We start from the raw sequence: 18,759 nt of genomic DNA, 5'->3' as shown, positions 1-18,759 counted from the left end.
ATGTACAGTGTACACCGCCTTTTACAATATTTAACATGTGCCAAAGAACAAAACCTTCCCCCCAGCAGGCATTGACAAGCTAGGGGCACAGATGGAAAGAGCCAAGGAGAACTGAGGAGGCCCTAGACAACGGAACGGCCGGCTCATCAGGCGAGTCTTCAGACCTGCTGGAACCGTCTCCAGCAGACGGACTCGGGAGCATCAGATTCCTGTCAGCATCGCTCTCACTTAGGGCTGAGAACTGCGACCACTTGCTTTGCTGTAATTTCTTGTGGGCCAAACATGTGACGACGTGACTGGGCAGGAAAAAAGGAATAGCAGAGATGGGTGGGAAGGAAAGCCTTTCATTGTACAGTCTGCCTGGGATAGTCTCCTTCTGGACAGCCATAGCCTCTTGACGCTCGTTTAATCAAGAAAAGGAACCCCTATTAGATGACTGTAGTTAAATTTATATTGGGTGTTTGGTTTTTTTTTTGCCTCGCCGGGCAGCATGCAATATCCCAACCAGGGATCAAACCTGTGCTCCCTGCACTGGTAGCACGGACACCAGGGAAATCCTAAATTTATACTGGAAGAAAAAAATTGATTGCAAAAGCTTAGGTGAGTTCCTGAAGATTATAGGGGAACCACAGTGGGCCAAGCAGAAGTGGGTGAGTGTTTTGGAAGACGGGTGCCCAGGAGTGGGTGGGAGGAGCATGGAGGCTGGCGGATCTGGGGTGAAGCTCAGCACCGCCCCCTCACCTGTCTGACATCAGGTAAGACATGTACTCTCTCTGAATTTTAGCCTCTTATAAAATGGAAATAAGAAACTCACTGAGTTTCTGTGAAGACTGAATTGCTGTTGTTGTTTAGGTGCTCAGTCGTGTCTGACTCTTTACAGCCCCATGGACTGCAGCACGCCAGGTTCCCTGTCCTTCACTAACTCCAGGAGCTTGCTCAAACTCATGTCCATTGAGTCAGTGATGCTGTCCAACCATCTCATCCTCTGCCACTCCCTTCTCCTTCTGCCTTCAATCTTTCCCAACATCAAGGTCTTTTCCAATGAGTTGGCTCTTCACATGTGATGGCCAGAGTACTGAAGATTAAATATGTTAATGTATATACATGGGCTACTTCAGAATCTACCATGGAGGGGAGGGACAGAGCTGCTGCTGCTGCTAAGCCGCTTCAGTCATGTCTGACTGTGCGACCCCATGGACTATAGCCCACCAGACTCCTCCATCCCTGGGATTCTCCAGGCAAGAACACTGGAGTGGGTTGCCATGTCCTTCTCCAGAAGGGACAGTAAGTAAGGTCATTCTTAAACAGCAAAAGGGCCTGCCGGGTCTGGACGGGCACAAGAACCGCATCCAGGCTCACAGTGCATGGGGTTGACCCTGCTGCGCCATTTCACTCCAGCCCTCGGGTGTGCTGGCCGTGGGTGGCAGACACCCCAGGCCCGAGCCGAAAGGTCGAGGGGAGCAGGAGGGAAGGGGGTTGAGGAGGGCGGGGCACAGGCCCGGTTGTCCCTGGTCACTGGCCCGGCTCCCAGGACTCTGAGACAACACAAACCCATCAGCTCTCCTCACTTCCGCTCCGACTGCGTGAAGGGCCACCTCGGGGAGGACACGCCGGGTCTGAAGGGCCAGTCTGGATCCAATCTCTTAACCTCCAGGTCTGAGCCCCAGGTACCCCCTGCTACTTGCCTACTCACTCACAGACCCCTTGAGGCAAGAGCTGGGGGCCCAGCCCGACCGGGACAAGGATGGGGGTGCTGCCTGAGAGATCAAGGCCTCCTTCCCGCGGAACCCCGCAGCCTCGAGCGGGGGGGGGGGGGGGGGGGGCACTGCAGCCCCGCCCTGGAGACCCAGCCGCCTGCCAGGCCCCCTGCAAGCCCTCCCCCCACCCCGGGCCCAGCACCTGCGATATCAGAGCCAGGAACACAGAAATGCATGAAGCTGCGCGCCCTGACCTTTAAAGCCAGAGTCTGGAACACCCTCCGTTCTCTTCAGAGTCGCGGATGAAAATATCCCAGACAGTAGCGGCAAGAGAACTGCCGAGCCGTCCGCGGGGCCGGGCATGAACCTCGCGGGCGTCTTGCTTTCACTGCGCTTCATAGAAAAGCACCCCTACCTGCTCGCACAGGCTCCCGCCTCCTCAGACGGAAAGGAAAACGAAGCCGTGACCCGCATTCCGTGAAGTTCCCTACGCTTACACGAGGGCGCCCAGCCAAGGGAGGTCCTAACCCAGCCTCTGTGTACAATTCAGAAGCGAAATAAACGTCGTTACACTCTATTGGCTTAGCATCAGGGGAGCAGAGCCCCGCCGCCAACGGAACCGTGAGCGGAAAACACGCTTCAGCTCAACTGTCTGCACGTCCAGTTTCAAGGTGACTTCGAACATCTCAAAAACCATGACTGGAATCAGCCAAATTCCACTCATCTAACAGCTTGGTATTCAATCAGTCTCCTTGGAAACCAAGCACGAAAAATTCAGTCCTTTGCAGGATACAAGATATGTACATACTAATAATAGATCATTACGTAAAAATAAGTAGACCAACCAAAAAAATAAAAATGGTTCAGTTCAGTTCAGCTCAGTCGTGTCTGACTCTTTGCGACCCCATAGACAGCAGCACGCCAGGCTTCCCCGTCCTGTAGGTTAAGTGACTATATTTGTATTTTTTTTTTAATTTCATGAATTATGTTTTTTTACTCCAACAGAACAGGGTCTGGTCTGAGCCCCACAGCTGCTAAATTCAGAGGGGAAATGAGAACCCTAACCCAACCAGAGCTCTGACACCACACCCAGCCTTATCACCTGGCAAAGGCTTACATACACCAGGCCAGCGAGCTACAGGGACTGCTCAGGCATTCCAAAGCCTTCCATGGAAGGCAGAAAGGGAAAGGGTATTATGTAATGAACCTCTTCATGGGTAAGACACTAATGATAGGGACAAGCAGTAAAAAAAATAAACAGAAAGTGAGAGGCATAAGCCCAAGCAGTTTATCACGGACACAGAATATCATTTTATTATCGAAATAAAATTAATCTGGACTTCTCAGATTTTCTTCACTGAGCAACGAGAATACACCTCCAAAACAGAATAATGAGGGAAAACACAAAATCACTTTATAATCACTATTTTAAATATTGATTGGGGTTTTACTTTAAGTATCGATTTTTGTGTATTCAGAGCTTCAATTTTCTTCTACGAAATATGCATTGCTCCAAATGAAAACTGTTCATGCATGCAAAGAAGGTGGCCTTTTCCCTGGAGCTCCCAAAACTGGGGTATTCAGTGTTTTTACTCACAAACCTGGAAATCATATTTCCTTGTGCTGCTGCTGCTGCTGCTAAGTCGCTTCAGTCGTGTCTGACTCTGTGGGACAGCCAGCCTCCTACCAAGGCTCCTCTGTCCCTGGGATTCTCCAGGCAAGAACACTGGAGTGGGTTGCCATGTCCTTCTCCAATGCATGAAAGTGAAAAGTGAAAGTGAAGTCGCTCAGTCGTTGTCCGACTCTTAGCCACCCTATGGACTGCAGCCTACCAGGCTCCTCCGTCCATGGGATCTTCCAGGCAAGAGTACTGGAGTAGGGTGCCAAAGGATGAACCCTGTGATCAGCATTAAAAGGTTCACCAAGCAAGGAACCTCCCTGATGTTTCACATACTCTCCTGGACACAATTAAAGCACTGAGTAAGGACTGAGGTCTTCTCCTAGATTACTGAGCAGTTTTGGAAGCCAGTGTTTTCTAAGTTGGCCCAAAAATTGTCAGAGGGTTTTCTTTGCTTTGACTCAACTCACAATCTTCCAAGGATGCAGACACCATTTCAAAGCTGTGGTGGTGAGTGCTCTCCTACCTTAAGAAGACAAGACAGTCCTTTTCACTTCCTTCATTACTTCCAGTATATATGGTACCCAGACCAGGAGGAAAATTTCAATGATCACGGCAGACAGCAAAAGTGAGCTAGGACTACAATGAAAATTCAATAGCTTGACCTGAGTTCTCAATCCAGCCAGTTCAGTACTGGCCTTAGAGGTGGACAGACACCCTCTGGAATTCTCCACTTGCCCTGCAAAAGAGTTTTGGTGGATGTAAAAACCTAGTTTTCATGAGACTCTCTTTCATGAAAACTTATTTTTCTTTTCCAGGCAAGAATACTGGAGTCATTCTTCATGTTCTCCTCCAGGGGATCGTCCCAACCCAGGAATCGAACCCACATCCCTTATGTCTCCTGCATTGGCAGGCAGGTTCTTTACTGCTAGTGCCACCTGAAAAGCCCCCAAGAGATTCCCCAAATTAAAACTTTCACAGCTTTTCTGAATTTCTGATAACCTGTTCTACTTTCATCCAATCTCATGTACTGAAGAAAAGTGAATTTCCCAGAGGGGAAAAAAAGTCACCGTTTTCTAAATAAGGTTTTCATGGCTAAGGCTAAATGACATCATGACTCTACTTTTAAAAAACTATACAATATGCATTTTATTCTTTACAATGTACATTTGTGAATCCATGTGTGACTAATGCCTCATGAAATTATTTATTATCTCCTGAATTCACCCAGGAATTCTGAAGATTGTTTGGACAGGCCTGCAAAGTAAAAAAGACGCTGAAGTTGAACATTGGCGGCTAAGGCTGCTACAGGCATCCAGACGTGGAAGTAAATGTTTTGATCATTTCGTGTATCCTAATATATTGTTTAATGGACTTCTTGTTGCTGTTCAGTTGCTAAGTCATGTCCGACTCTGTGACCCCAGGGACTGCAGCCCACCAGGCTCCTCTGTCCATGGGATTTCCCAGGCAAGAATATTGGAGCGGGTTGCCATTCCCTTCTCCAGGGGATCTTCCCAACCCAGGGACCCAACCCGCATCACCTGCCTTGTAGGCAGATTCTTTACCGCTGAGCCACAAGGGAAACCCCATCCTAATGGATACAGAAATACAAACACAACTTTTTCAATGTTTTCTTTTCAGGACATGCACATACAACTTGTCTATGAATAAATGTGACGTCTTCTTCTGTCCTCCTAAAACACAGTAACTTTGCGGCAACACTTTTAATGTATTTCAGGCCCCAAATTGTGGCTGCTGCCTTGGGTGACCAACATGGCAACCTGCATGCTCAGGTCACATGGCTGCACATTAACAATAAAGTCCATTATTTCCCATTATGATCTCATTTCACACCCTTTCCTCTCAAATTCTTTCCCCTCCCTTGACAACAAAAATATTGAGGTATAGTAGATTTCCCTCTTGCTTTTCAAACAGCTGAGGAGGCCAGTTTCTCTGTGGTTTTCCTCAATCATCCAATTTATTTCCTCTTTAACTGAAATATAATTAACATGCCATCTGACTTATTTTTTAAAACCTGTACCCCAAGTCTTATTTTCTAAAGCAGAATTGTAACTCAAACAAATTTAATATAGGCTGTTAACTATAATCATCAATATATCTTTTATAATATTTCAGGCATTGCCAAAACCAAAAAGTGGTTAGGGGGCTTCCCAGTGTGGGGGGCTACAGCAGAGGTGTTTATAGAGAAGAGGGGAAGCAAAGTAATTATTTATTTGGCTGTATCTTAAATGTTTGGCTTACGTAAGAAACTTTACTCAGCTGTTAGTAGTTGTTCTTAAGTTTCGTTTTCTCAGATTCAAGAAAAATCTAGTCGACTCTGGATTCAGTTTGCTTTCATAAGCTACCAAAGACACTAGGGCTACCCCAGTTTAATGATCTTCTTGTCTAATTATTTTCACAAAAGGGAGTTTAGAAATTACCACCAGCAGCCAGTTAGCATTAACTATACTTCTAAGTACACTCATGCTACGCTTATAAATCCACATCACACAGAGAACTGAAGTAGGACACATAACTGAGGATTATAGTCTCCATCCTCAAAGAAATGACAAACTAATGGGAAAGACACATTCAAAGTGAACTGCTAATATAAGCAAGTAGAATATAAGTGCCAGTTATTTTAAAACAGGTGAGCATATAAATGGTAGTCATTTTCAACTTTTGTGACTTGAGAAGGCAATATCTTAATTGAAAAGCCTGGATAATGGTTCTGGCATGAGGACAAAGTCAACACAATGACCTGCCTACTTGGAAAATTAAATATGTTGGCAATATTACAAAGGACGACATTCACTCATTCAAGTCTGCATGCGTAAGTCCTCAGAACTTTTGCGTACACAGGGTCAGGGCTCAGAGAAAATTACTCACATTCCCTCTCCTTGAACAATTGTGCATACTCTAAATCCCTCCCCTTGAAATTAAAAGCATTTGTTGAATAGATCATACACTTGACCCTTGGATTCAGCCACTCCAGATTTACATTCTTACAGTCTGTCTTACAAACAGTCACTGAAATGATGTGAACTCACCAACTCACATCAAACTGCTCTTCAGAAATAACTTCAACGTATGTTCTGTTAGCATTTAACCAATCCTTCCCTCTTCTGCTAATAAATGTCCAGAATTTTTAATGGGAGAGGAGAGAAAAAAGTCATTTAAAAAAATGTGATACTTATTTCAGCATGGCACTTTAATAGTTATTAAATCTAAAGTCATTCAAATATTTAGGCTCATTAAAAAGGCATTATACACAACAAAACTTTATCAACTAATCATTGGTTTGAGTACATAGAAATTTAAAATCCCACTTATTCAAATTGCATGTAAATTTGCTGGTTAAATTGGCTTTTATATTTTCACCACAACTATAGCTAGATAATGCTGGATTTTACGGAATCTAGGATTTCTTACTATTAGCCACGTTATGAGAAGGCAACGGCGCCCCACTCCAGTTACTCTTGCCTGGAAAATCCCATGGATGGAGGAGCCTGGTGGGCTGTAGTCCATGGGGTCACTAAGAGTTGAACACGACTGAGCGGCTTCACTTTCACTTTTCACTTTCATGCATTGGAGAAGGAAATGGCAACCCACCAGAATCCCAGGGACGGGGGAGCCTGGTGGGCTGCCGTCTATGGGGTCGCACAGAGTCGGACACGACTGAAGCGACTCAGCAGCAGCAGCAGTCACGTTATAACGAGTGGTCACCTACTTGAAAACAAGATAAACTTATAGTATTCTAAGAAAACACATAACACTGTAAATCAACTATACTTAATTTTTTTTTAAAGGAAAGAAACTTTGGGGCTTTCTGAGCCTTGTTTCTTTCACAGTGTCAAAGAGATATGCAGTGTGTTCACTTTTGAAAGAAGAGGGGAAAAGTTCATCAAATTAAACCTTTTCCCCACAGTCATCAGTCACAGGTCACTGCGTTATCACCATCAGCAGTCTCCATCTAATTCTGTCTTCATGGACTTCCGCAAACCGAAGATGCGCCTCTGTTACAAGAAGCTTCTACTCTTTCTTATATCACCTCAAAATCTCTCTCTACAATTACCGGAGCCTGCTGCTTACCTTGAGAGCCAGTTTAACTCAGTAACATCCAACATCCCTCACCCTTCTGCTTTTGATCCTGGATCTAAGACTCTTTGCACAGTATAAACTGACAAGTTTTCATAAAAACAGAAGCTAAACAAAAGAAAACAGTCCAGTTTCCAAATGACACTGATGTAGCCTCCTTAGACTAAATGAAGGCCACCCTTGCAGGACATTTGGTCCTGCTCAAAACTTTTGTGAGCATACCCGGTCCATGACAGATGGTTTTGGACAGGACCAAGTATCAAGGACCATTGGGTGAGGACCCAATGTCTCATGGCCAGTTTGGATAGGACCAAATGCTAACTGGCGCCCTGTCCAAGTATCCTCCCCATCCTCAGCCTTGGTCCTGCAGGGGCAGCCTCCACAGCCTCTGGTCCAAATCAACACTGTCCAAAGAGGGTTTCTAAGCCAGGAAGTGACTATTTTACTAACCCAGGTCTATACTGGTTCCCTCCCTGAGGAGGTGTTATGGGAGCAGCTATGGTTATCTCCCTCTTGGCTTCACTTCCTTAGGGTCGATGGTAGAGATTTTGGGATTCAGCTAAGCTACAGAATAACTAGGCCGCTGGTTATAGCTACTGCTTTAGTTACAAGGTCGAGAGCAAAGCACCAAAGAAGGTATTTAATTCATTTGTAAAAAGAGTGTACTACTTCATTTCAACATAAATGATTTGTGTTAAAAAAAAAAAACAAAACTGACATTGTAGGGCCTACCATGTGACATACAAAAGTTTCAAGCAAGAGCAAACAAATGTTATTACAATACAGTTAGTGGTTCAATATTTCTAAAAAGACAAATTTCATACTGGGTTTAAAGTCTAACTCGATATCCTGCTTATAAAACACACACTAAAATAAAAGCATACAAAAGATGAAAAAGAAAAAGGTGGCAATCAATATACCAAGCAAAAAGCAGAGATATTCCAGTATTAATTTTGGGAAAAAATTTCAAGGTGAAAAGGATGAGAAAGGACTTGTATTAAACATGTACGTATAAATATTCTCTGAATCTGTTTCTTCTTCTATAGAATGGAAATAGTATTAGCACAACGTTACATGAGACTATATTAAAGTGCTGAGAACAATGCCTGACCCACAGTGAACATCAACAGACTTTTCCTCCTCCCTACTCTACTCACCCCTTCTCCAACTCTGAAGTAAGCATTTAATAAAATGAAGGAGCAAAGAGCATAAAGACCATCCTCTAAAATGGTCCTTCTTTAGTACTGATGTAAGAGGAAATGTTCGAGATACAGGAAAGAGGAGAAGAAGGATGCTTGAGTAACCACCATCATCTGGCACGTTCAGAGACACGGATTCTAAAGTACCGCTCTCATTTTTCTATATTAGTACTTCAGTCTACTAACCTAAAGCCATTTGTTTTTTACAAACTAATAACTGGACTCTGATAAAAGGAAAGTGACCAACCTAGACAAGGTATGCTGGTCACAAAGTTGTCCCCCATAATAACAAAAATGAAAGGATTATCTATGTATCCTGCGATTGTATATTGACTGTAAAGTCAGCAAGCTTTCCAAATCTCCCCGAGCTGATATTAACAAGACCCAAACAGAATGAACCAAAGAGGAAAGGACCAGCCATCAGAACCTAGAGGCCAAGAGAAGATCTTGGAGGAACACTGTTTGAGGATCTGGGTGAACTGTAACAACAGAATGAGATTTTGATTCCTGGGTTAGGAAGATTCCCCTGGAGGAGGAAATGATAACCCATGCCAGTATTCTTGCCTAAAAAATCCCATGGACAGAGGAGCCTGGTGGGCTACAGCCCATGAAGTTGCAAAGAGTAGGACATGGCTGAGCGCGCGTGTGCCTGCACACACACATGGCATAAACGCAATTATAATCGATGAGATAAAGATTTGGAATTTCTTTCCAGAAGGACAGCAGTGTTCACTGGACTGTGTCATCCTTTTGCCTCCTCTGGAGGAGTCCAGAGAGTGTCTGATATTTTTGTCCAGAAGCAGAGATAAAATAACTAACATGAAGGAAAAAAAAAAGAAAAAACAAAGAAGCTACACGAACTAGCCAGACTGGACAGATGTTTCCACATAGCAAAGAAAAAACCCTCTACTGCAGGAACACAGATTAGATCCTGTAACGCTCCCCCTAGCCTTGGTGAGATGGGCAGGAAAAAACTTCAGAGAGGACCTGCCCAAGAGCAGAAAATAGCCTCAAGGGGTGAGAGCCACATGTTTGGGAACATCTATAAATAAATAAAATTTTATTTTGAAAATCACATCTGGAATGGTGTCCCCTTGGAGACATTAAATGTATAGAAGTTCTTCCCCTCTTTTTCAGCGTGAAAGTGTCAGAAAACCATCCTGACTCATGAAGATCACTTCCAAGGAAAATGAGGAGCCTGGAATTGCCAAAGACAATGTTCTTTAGAAGACCAGGTGATGGAGCTCTGGTGTCCTGGAAATGGTAACATAACGAGAACTTCAGGTTCTAAAAAACTCGGGCACGGGGCTCTTGGCTGGTGGGGGGGGGCATGTGGCTTTTGAAGTAGAAAGGCAGAGAAGACATCACCCGTTATTGCAAGATTTAAAAGGAAAAGTAGCCCAAACCTGGAGAGAAAGTAGAAGAAATGGGGAGGAGGGCGTCTGAACAGCGTCAGGGGAAGGGTGACAGGGATGGAAGGAGATGGTGAGAGGGGGTGCAGTCACAGCATCCCAGCGAATCCTCTGAGCACCAGCGGCCTCACCGTGAAGACAGAGGCCACAGCGATCGCAGGTGGTCAGAAGGTGCAATCCTGCCAAACTGGGTCCACAGCTAAGAGACACTGGTAAGCCTTTTGGGACCTCCAGAGACCCGTGGCTTTGTGAGAAGGAGGTAATTTTGGACTTACTATTAAACAGCTGGCATCCACGCAGACCAGGGGACTTTAAAGCCTCCCCCACGTGTTTGGTATTGGGAAGAGGAGGTGACATCCCTGTTTCAGAGACATGCCATTTTACATCCACAGATGGGCTCTCATAGAAAATTCAAGCATAGGGCCTTCCCAGGAAATAAAGGAAGAGGAAGAATTTTACTGTGTGTGTTGAGCTGTAAGAGTCACATCAACAGTAGGGAGGTCTGTTTCATTGCATTAATATCAAAAGAATATCTCAAGCCCGGGGGGCCATGCCACGGGGTGCCTACCACCATCCTGCGGACTCTCACAGCTACGTGGGTCTGCCTCGCTGGGAGACTTACACCCCCAAAGGCTCTGATAAATTCCCTGTACCTCTTGACCCAAATCATTTATCAAATTCTTTAAAGAGATACCGCTAATTCTGACCCTTGACCCTGTCCAAGATCTGTGTCAAGAGAGACTGATATCAAAATATCCACAGCTGTATCCTTCCATGTCAGTGTAATCTAAATTACAACAGTTATCACAAGGCCTTGAGTCTTTGAAGTTCACTCTAAACACTTCATTACGATGAAACTGGCACACCTTTACTGAAAATTTCTTCGAGCCAGAGTGAGGTAATTCATAAAAATATCTTTACGACTAGCTAGAAATTAATGAAAGTTGAAATACATCCTTGTTCACTGTCCAGACCTAACAGTGAGATTTTAATATGGGAGGTAAGCTTCTCTAAGAGAGGGTCCCCTGTCTGACGCTTTTCTGGATATTCTACAGACCCCAACCCAGTGTCCTAACTATACTGGATGCTCAAAACCTTGTCACCATAGAATAAAATACCAAGAGGCCCCATATGACCTGGCATCGGCCAGCCCCTCTGACCTCATCTCCGGTCACACCTTCCATTCTCTGGCTGGCTCTACAAGCATCAGCCTCAAGGGCTTTCCTTTCTGTCCCTCTGGCATTCAAGCTGATTTTCATCTGCTCCTCCACCACTGGCCACCACCTCATCCATCATTCAAGTGCTACTCAAAACAAGAGGTATTATTGAGCTGTCAGTCAAAGCCCTGGCGGGGAATGTGGCTTTGGGCAGAAAATGAAGAATCTGCCCTCCTGTGAGTGAGCCCCACAGAAAGATCATTAACCACACAAAGCAATGGACCGAACTGTTAGGCTTAAAGGAAGCTCAATCGTGATGGTCTCTCGCAGCATCCTGGACCAGCGCTGGTTTCCCTTTTCCCTGTGTGGTCTCAGCCACCTCCAAGCAAACCCGTGGCCTCTGGGCTACCTGGAACCCTAAACTGCTAGGAGAGTGTGTATTGGGGGCCAGCAACCTGAACTTGAATCTCATCTGTATAACCAAACAGAAAAAGAAAAACAAGCAAAACTTATGCTGCCTGGACGGAGGAGGCAATGGCACCCCACTCCAGTACTCTTGCCTGGAAAATCCTACGGACGGAGGAGCCTGGTAGGCTGCAGTCCATGGGGTCGCTAAGAGTCGGATACGACTGAGTGACTTCACTTTCACTTTTCACTTTCATGCATTGGAGAAGGAAATGGCAACCCACACCAGTGTTCTTGCCTGGAGAATCCCAGGGACAGGGGAGCCTGGTGGGCTGCCTTCTATGGGGTCGCACAGAGTTGGACACGACTGAAGTGACTTAGCAGCAGCATACTGCCTGGGATCAGACCCCAGCTCTCTCTCTTACTAACTAGGTGTCCTCGGAGAAGGACTTGTCCTGCTATTCCTCAGTGTTCTCAACAGTAAAACGGGTAAAATAGTGATACCTAAATAGCGAACAGAAATAAAGCATTTATGAAATAGTAAATGATCAATAAATGTTAGTTATCATCTCATGTTTCCCTGTCACTCTCTATCACCCGTTTTTGTTTTTTACAGCATCTGGGATGTTAGTTCCCCAACCATGGATCAAACCTGAAATCCTGGCAGTGGAAGCTCAGAGTCTTAACCACTGGACTGCCAGAGAAGTCCTCACCTGCTTAATTTTTAAAGCCCTTAAAACACTCTGAAATTCTTACTTCTTGTTTAATTTTTTAAATTTCTGTTGCCCCCTTAGAATGGAATATCCAAAAGTACAAGGGCTTTGTCTGACCTATTCTCCACTTCAATTCCCAGAACAAATCCTAGGAGATAGGAGGAGGTTCTTCAGTTGTTGAATGACTCGGTACCTTTAATTCCAAAAGCTTTATAACACTCATTTGGCAATTCCAGACATGAGCCTAGGCATATTATTCAATTTTAAGTTGACTTAAATAAATCAGCTTTTGGTTGGGATATACACAAATTCTTTTGAAGTGTATCCTTTTAAAACAATTGTCTTAAAGTTACTACTCAGAAAAGCCACTTTAAGAGAGCAACTCTCTTTGAAAAAAACCAATAAAGATGTTGGAATAGAAGAAATGCTTGATGCCCTTATGTTCTAAACAATTTTCCTTTTTTTATTGAATTATAGCTGATGTATAATATTATGTGAGTTTCAGGGATACAACAGCTAAAAATTTTATAATGTAAAATATAAATTCTGATTTAAAGGCTAAAAAGTATGTTTGGTCCTAACTAAGTTAATAGCTAAGGATAAAGTTATAATATGGACTTCTCAGGTGGCACAGTGGTAAAGAACTAGCCTGCCAACGCAGGAGGGACCAGAGACACAGGTTCAGTCCCTGGGTCAAGAAGATCCCTTGGAGAAGGAAATGGCAGCCCACTGGAGTATTTTTGCCTGAAGAATCCCATGGACAGAGGAGCTTCATGGGCTACAGTCCATGGGATCACAAAGAGTCAGACATGACTGAGCAAGTGAGCACACACACAAAGTATAATATGATTCAATTTATATACCTTTATTTATTCGTATTTATATAATTATATAAATATATATTTATATGGAGCTTCCCTGGTGGCTCAGATGGTAAAGAATCGCCTGCAGTGCAGGAGACTCAAGCTCGATCCCTGGGTTGGGAAGATCCCCTGGAGAAGGGAATGGCTACCCACTCCAGTATTCTTGCCTGGAGAATCCCATGGACAAAGGAGCCTGGTGGGCTACAGTCCATGGGGTCTCAAAGAATTGGACACGACTCTATATAATACTATATAAAATAAAATACAATATCTAAGTATAAAGAGCCACTGGAGGGGCCATGGTCCCTGAGATCTGAAGTTAGGAGCATCTATGGCGATGGTCGGATCTGAATCAGGCTGACAGCTGGGAAACCCCAGGAGCCCTAGGAGGGAGAAACATCTGGGCTCCCCACAGGGGACTCACAAGGGCCTCGGGGCTTCGGGGAGGCTGGAGGGCCCTCCAAACTCAACCAGGCTACAGCGCTATGTTCCAAAGCACAGTAACCCCCGACCGCGGGAAGGGACCGAGAGAGAGAACAAACGCTCCCTCACAGCGCCCACCACCTCTCCCCACCGCTCTTTCGATAGGCTTTCAGCTGCTGTACCTGGGCCCACTCCCCTCCCCTGCCCCAGAATTCTCAGGATACTGAAGATCAAACCCCGTCATTCCCTTCCCTGCTCAGAAGCTACCAGGGCTTCTCAGTGGGCACCTCTGGCCCAAGCCCCCCTTTCCGCTGTCTGATCACACCGCTGTCCCCCTACTCCCCAGCCAGCCAGCCCCCAAACACGTCTGGGATTCCTCCATCCAGTGACCGCTTATGCTCCTGCCCAGGTGGGAGAGCTGTCCTGATCTGAAGGAAGCCCTGTACCAGGCTCAGGGCAAGCCTCTTCCCCAGGAACCCCTCTCCCAGGCCACCAGGAAGAAGTAACTGCTCCTCACTCCCTGAGCTCAGAGGCCTCCGCACATGCCCAGTTCCAGAGTCAGCATCTCTACAAAGACGGCAGCCTTCATCAGTCTTCATAACCTCCAGAAGGACACGGAGCCGGGGACTAGCAGTCACTCAGGGAACAAGTCAGGCGTCCAACTGAGTGTTAAAGTACACAGCACAACTTTAAAACACTGCTAGTTTCTTCCTACACCTTCCTTTGGAGGGCCCCGTAAATCAAAAGTCTGAATTTTTATTCCCTCCATGTCCAAAGTAGGTCATTTCTAAGCAGTGGGTTTGAATATCCCAAATCAAAACTACTTTTCCTTTGAGTTCCTTAATTCCTCGCTTCTTATTGAATCCATAGTCATCTCCTCCTTGTTGAACCTCGACCTGAAAAGTGTACTTTTGGAATTACAGGCAAAAGTAATCTGGAATTGCTGGCAACTTCAAGACGCATGTTTCAAGTTACAAAGCAAGACAAGATTGTTTTCAATCCTGCGGTGAAAGCGTAGGCTTGCCTCACCAGCGCTGGGGCCCAGCCAAAAAAGAGGGCCTGGGCAGACTTCTTGTCCATGGGTTAATGCGTATGTGCGCACGCGCGCATGCGCACACACACACCCCATGAGGAGAAGGGTACTCTGAGATGGAACAAAAGCAATCTTCCCCTTTCGTCACTGGGAGGATCTAACAGAACAATTTTATTACCACAACCTAGAAATGAGCTCTCAGAGACTACCTGGAAAACAACCAAATTTTGTGAATAATTATTAACCATAAGTAGAATAAAATGCAAACTGGCATTTGCCTACCAGTTATTTAAGAGGACTACTTGTGACTGATGAATTTAATTCAAGTTCAACAAGAGGAAATATGATGCCCTCCGGAAGGCTCCTCTCTGTCTGGTTTTGTGGCTGTCTCATACCCACAAAATAATCAGGGAAAATCACAAAACCACATAAAAGCACCTGATAATATAGGTAGTCGGTCTGAGGGATCCACTGAAAGTTATCATGCAGAAATGCATTACTAGTAATAAAGTCTCACAGATAATGATCAACTCCACTTTTGCATATAAATTAGACGGAGTGCCTATGAGAATGGCACTCACTCTTTCCAGATTTACAGCTAGGTTCCCTCTGAGTACACATCCATGGCTGAGGTTTTGTTTCTTGTATTTTTGAGTGCATGAACCTGTCCACATATATACTGTGCCTCAGAGTAAAAGGTTGTGAACCAGTCATCAGGGGCTTCTGGACTTTGGAGTTTCAAAGCTCAATAAAAGATCTTCCACCAAAAAATTAGGAAGCCTTGCAGCCAACACAGAGGTTCCCTGAGAGAAGTTTTACAGGAGGTGAACCGTCAGAAACAATTCAATATTTTACCATTGTTACTGAATCCCCAAGCACTTCACCAGAGCTAACCCCCTGGATCCCAGAAGACATCACTCACGCTCCTTGGTCTGCTGCGGGTTTTAGGAGGTGTTCTGCGTGCTGGCCATCATGCACTGAGGTAAGGGCTGAGCCAGTGCAGCTACTCTACCTGCCAGCTGCCAGTGAGCTTGAGACAGTTCAAGATACCAAGGCAACAGGCTACAGTCAATGAACCACAGCAATCTGTAACCCTTAAAATGCCAAAATAGTTCTCTTTGCTTGATATGACAAATTACCAATTCCCATAAGCTCACCAATTCTGCTAAAGTGAAAAATAATGCAAACAACCGAAATATTTACAAATCAAACGCTATTGTTATAATAGCTGGGATTTCAAACAGTGGGAGAAATTTAAAGATGGAATGAGATTGGTCATATACTGGTAAGTTCTGAAGCTGGATAATGGGTTCATAGGAGTTCAATATAGCATTTTTGATTATAAGCAAAACCCTTATCAAGGTTTTGCTTCTGCAGTTTGTTATCTGCAGTCCACTGAGATCCAAAAATATTAAATGGAAAATTCCAGAAACAAACAATTCATACGTTTTACCTTGGGCACCATTTTTCGTAGCTTCATGAACTCACTCCCTCATCCCACCCTATCCTGGGATGTAAATCATCCCTTGGCCCAGCGAATCCACAATGCATAGGTTACCTGTCTGCCCATTAGCCACTTAGCAGTTGCCCTGCCAGCATCACTTCAACAGTGGTGATATTGCAGTGTTTGTGTCCATGCAACCATTACTTTACTAAACAATGGCCCCAAAGCAGAAGAGAAATGATGCTAGCAATTCAGATATTCTCTTACTGTAAGAAATTTTAAAATTAAATTTTATCATAGGTATGAAGGTATAGGAAAAAAAATATTAACATATAGAGTCATCTGAGGTTGCAGGCATCTACTCAAGGTCTTGGAATATCCTGGCAAAGAAGGGGAGAGGGAGAGAACCACTGTACCAGTTTTGCATAGTTTGAAATTTTCCAAAATAGAAAGTAAAGAATAAGTATGAAGTCAAGGTTAAAAACTACTGAAATGCAATCTCTGCAGTGCCTAAAAATGACTACATATATTCTTACCTCCTAGTGTGTTGCCGTTCTACAGTAGAACAGATGAAATCTCAGAGATATTAATCTTGGCCTTTTACTAAGGCAGCTTAATTACAGGGACTCCATTGAGGTTTTTGCTAACGTCAAAAAAGAAAGTGAAGGCACCTTTCGAAATTTCAACACAGGTTGTAAAACACACAAGAGGTAAGCTTTACTAGTTTTTTGTCTGCTCGATTTAAAGAAAGTTTTGCAAAGATCTCTGCTATTCGAAAATTGACAAAACACAACAAAACAAAAAAAATGCTATAAATTTGCCATCCGCGCAGAGGAAGGCACGTTAGCAGGTAAAAAGTTCTGCTTTCAGCAGAAGGTAGCGTAGCAACCCTGGCTATCGAAAAGAGCCGCTTCACCATCTTTTAGCGTTTGAACTCTTGACCTCCTCCCAAAATGTCACAAAAGAATTTCTAAACCTTGGGACTAGAAGAATGGTTTCTCTCCCGAAATCGTTTCACAAAACATTACTATTTACTATATCCGTTTTGAGCCACTGAGCCTAAAGTACAAAAATAAACAGTATAGTCTAAAAGAGATGCAGACTGGGTTAAGAAAAAGTAATGCAATTTAAGAAATAATCAGCAGATCGAGACGCGCTAGAAATGCAGCAGTGAACAGCACCTTGCGGGCTCTTCCCGGACACTGCTTTCTCTTTTGTTGAGGATCAGACTTTTTTCTCTGGTCCTCGTGTCTCTTCCTACCTTCAAACTCACAAAATGACTTGAAAGATGTATGGGCGGCAACGAAATCTACACAGCTCAGTCGTGCACAGAAACACCGGCGCTTAAAAGTCAACCCACCCCGGGAGGGACGCGCCCCCACCCCCCCCACCCCCCCCCCCCCCCACCCCCCCACCCTCCTCCCGCCAGGCAGAGGCAGCCAGAGGTGGCGCGGAGCGGCCGGGTCCCGGTCCCCGGACAGGATGCACCCGGGGGCGCCTGCGCACCTGGACCGGGAGCCGCCGTCTCCCGCGGCTGAGCCCGCTGCCGCCAGAAGCTACCTGGGCGCCGTCTGTCTCCACCTCTCCCTCGTCCGCACGCGCGCCCGCGGCCAGAGCCGAGCGCAGAAATGGAAACCCGGCAGACCCGGAGCGGCCGAGCACCCGCCAAGCCTCCCGCGCCGCCGCCCACCTGATCGGCCCCAGGCACCGCCCCGCAGGTGCCGCCAGGGAGGCTCCCGCCGGCCGGCCAGGAGCGCCGTGCGCGCAGAGGTACTGCTCCCGGGGTTTCGGTGCCAGGAAGCTCCCCTGTCCCGCGCGCGCCCAGGCCGCCGGCCCCTCCCCCGGCGCGGCGCGGGGGTGGAGAGAGGCGCGGGCGCCCGGGGGAGCCCGGCCTGCGCACCGGCTCGGGCAGGGCGGGGAGAGGTCCCCGGCGCTACGGCACCGGACGCGACCCGGCGGGACGGGACGGGGCGCCCGGCGGCCGGACTCACCGAGGCAGCGGATGTGGAAGCCCGAGGGCGGCCGCAGCGCCCGGCGCGACCAGCCCTCGCGCAGCGCCTCCAGATGCTCCTCCTTGCCCTGGATCAGCAGAACCTGCTCGTCGATCCAGCCCAGGAAGAACGTCTCGGCCACCGCGGCCGTGACCTTCTTGTTCCAGAAGTGCTGCATGTTCTCGGCTTTGAAGTCGGCGAAGATCTCGTAGCCGATGTGGTGCCGGGAGAGCTGTTGGGGCCCGGCCGGGGACGCGGGCCGGGCGGCCTCGGACCTCTGCCCCGCCGGCCCCTCGGCCGGGCCCAGGACGATGGCCAGAGAGTGAGGCGCGATCTGCAGAAACTTCTCCATCTTCGGAGGCATCCGGCGCCCGCCGCGTGACCCCACTCACAGCAGCCGCCGCCGCCTCCCGCCGCTCCCGGGAACAGCCGCGCGAACTGCGCTGGGGGACAAGCGGGGAGCGTTAGTGCCGCCCCCCGGAGCCGGCCGCGCCCCCGCCACCCTGCGCCCCGACGCCAGGACGCCCCGGGACCCGCTTGGGCGCAAGCCTGCGAGTGGGCGCAGCGTGGTCGCCACGCGTGGACGGGGCGCGTGTGCGGTGCCCTCTCGGGCCGGGGGCTGGCGCGCGTTACCTGCAGCTGCGGGCCACCCTCCGGGCACCGCTCATTTTCCAGCCGTGGCACCCTTGCCTCCCTCGGCGCCCGG

General features: G+C 46.8%; 1 protein-coding gene across 4 annotated transcripts in view; it reads right to left on the bottom strand.

Annotated features, from left to right (window-relative positions):
• The window catches only part of STOX2 (storkhead box 2), a 197,365-nt gene extending 178,870 nt beyond the window's left edge, over nt 1–18,495 (bottom strand). For all 4 annotated transcript variants that reach the window (XM_060406912.1, XM_042241386.2, XM_027962615.3 and 1 more), the window contains exon 1: nt 18,054–18,495. In XM_060406912.1, coding sequence (XP_060262895.1) covers nt 18,054–18,417 — 364 coding nt within the window. In that variant the 5' untranslated portion in view covers nt 18,418–18,495. The remainder of the gene's footprint in view (nt 1–18,053) is intronic.
• Between the last annotated feature and the right edge of the window lie 264 nt (nt 18,496–18,759).

The sequence above is a fragment of the Ovis aries genome, chromosome 26 (assembly GCF_016772045.2).
Source record: "Ovis aries strain OAR_USU_Benz2616 breed Rambouillet chromosome 26, ARS-UI_Ramb_v3.0, whole genome shotgun sequence".
Lineage (NCBI taxonomy): Eukaryota > Metazoa > Chordata > Mammalia > Artiodactyla > Bovidae > Ovis > Ovis aries.
This window is presented reverse-complemented; position numbering and strand designations above follow the sequence as displayed.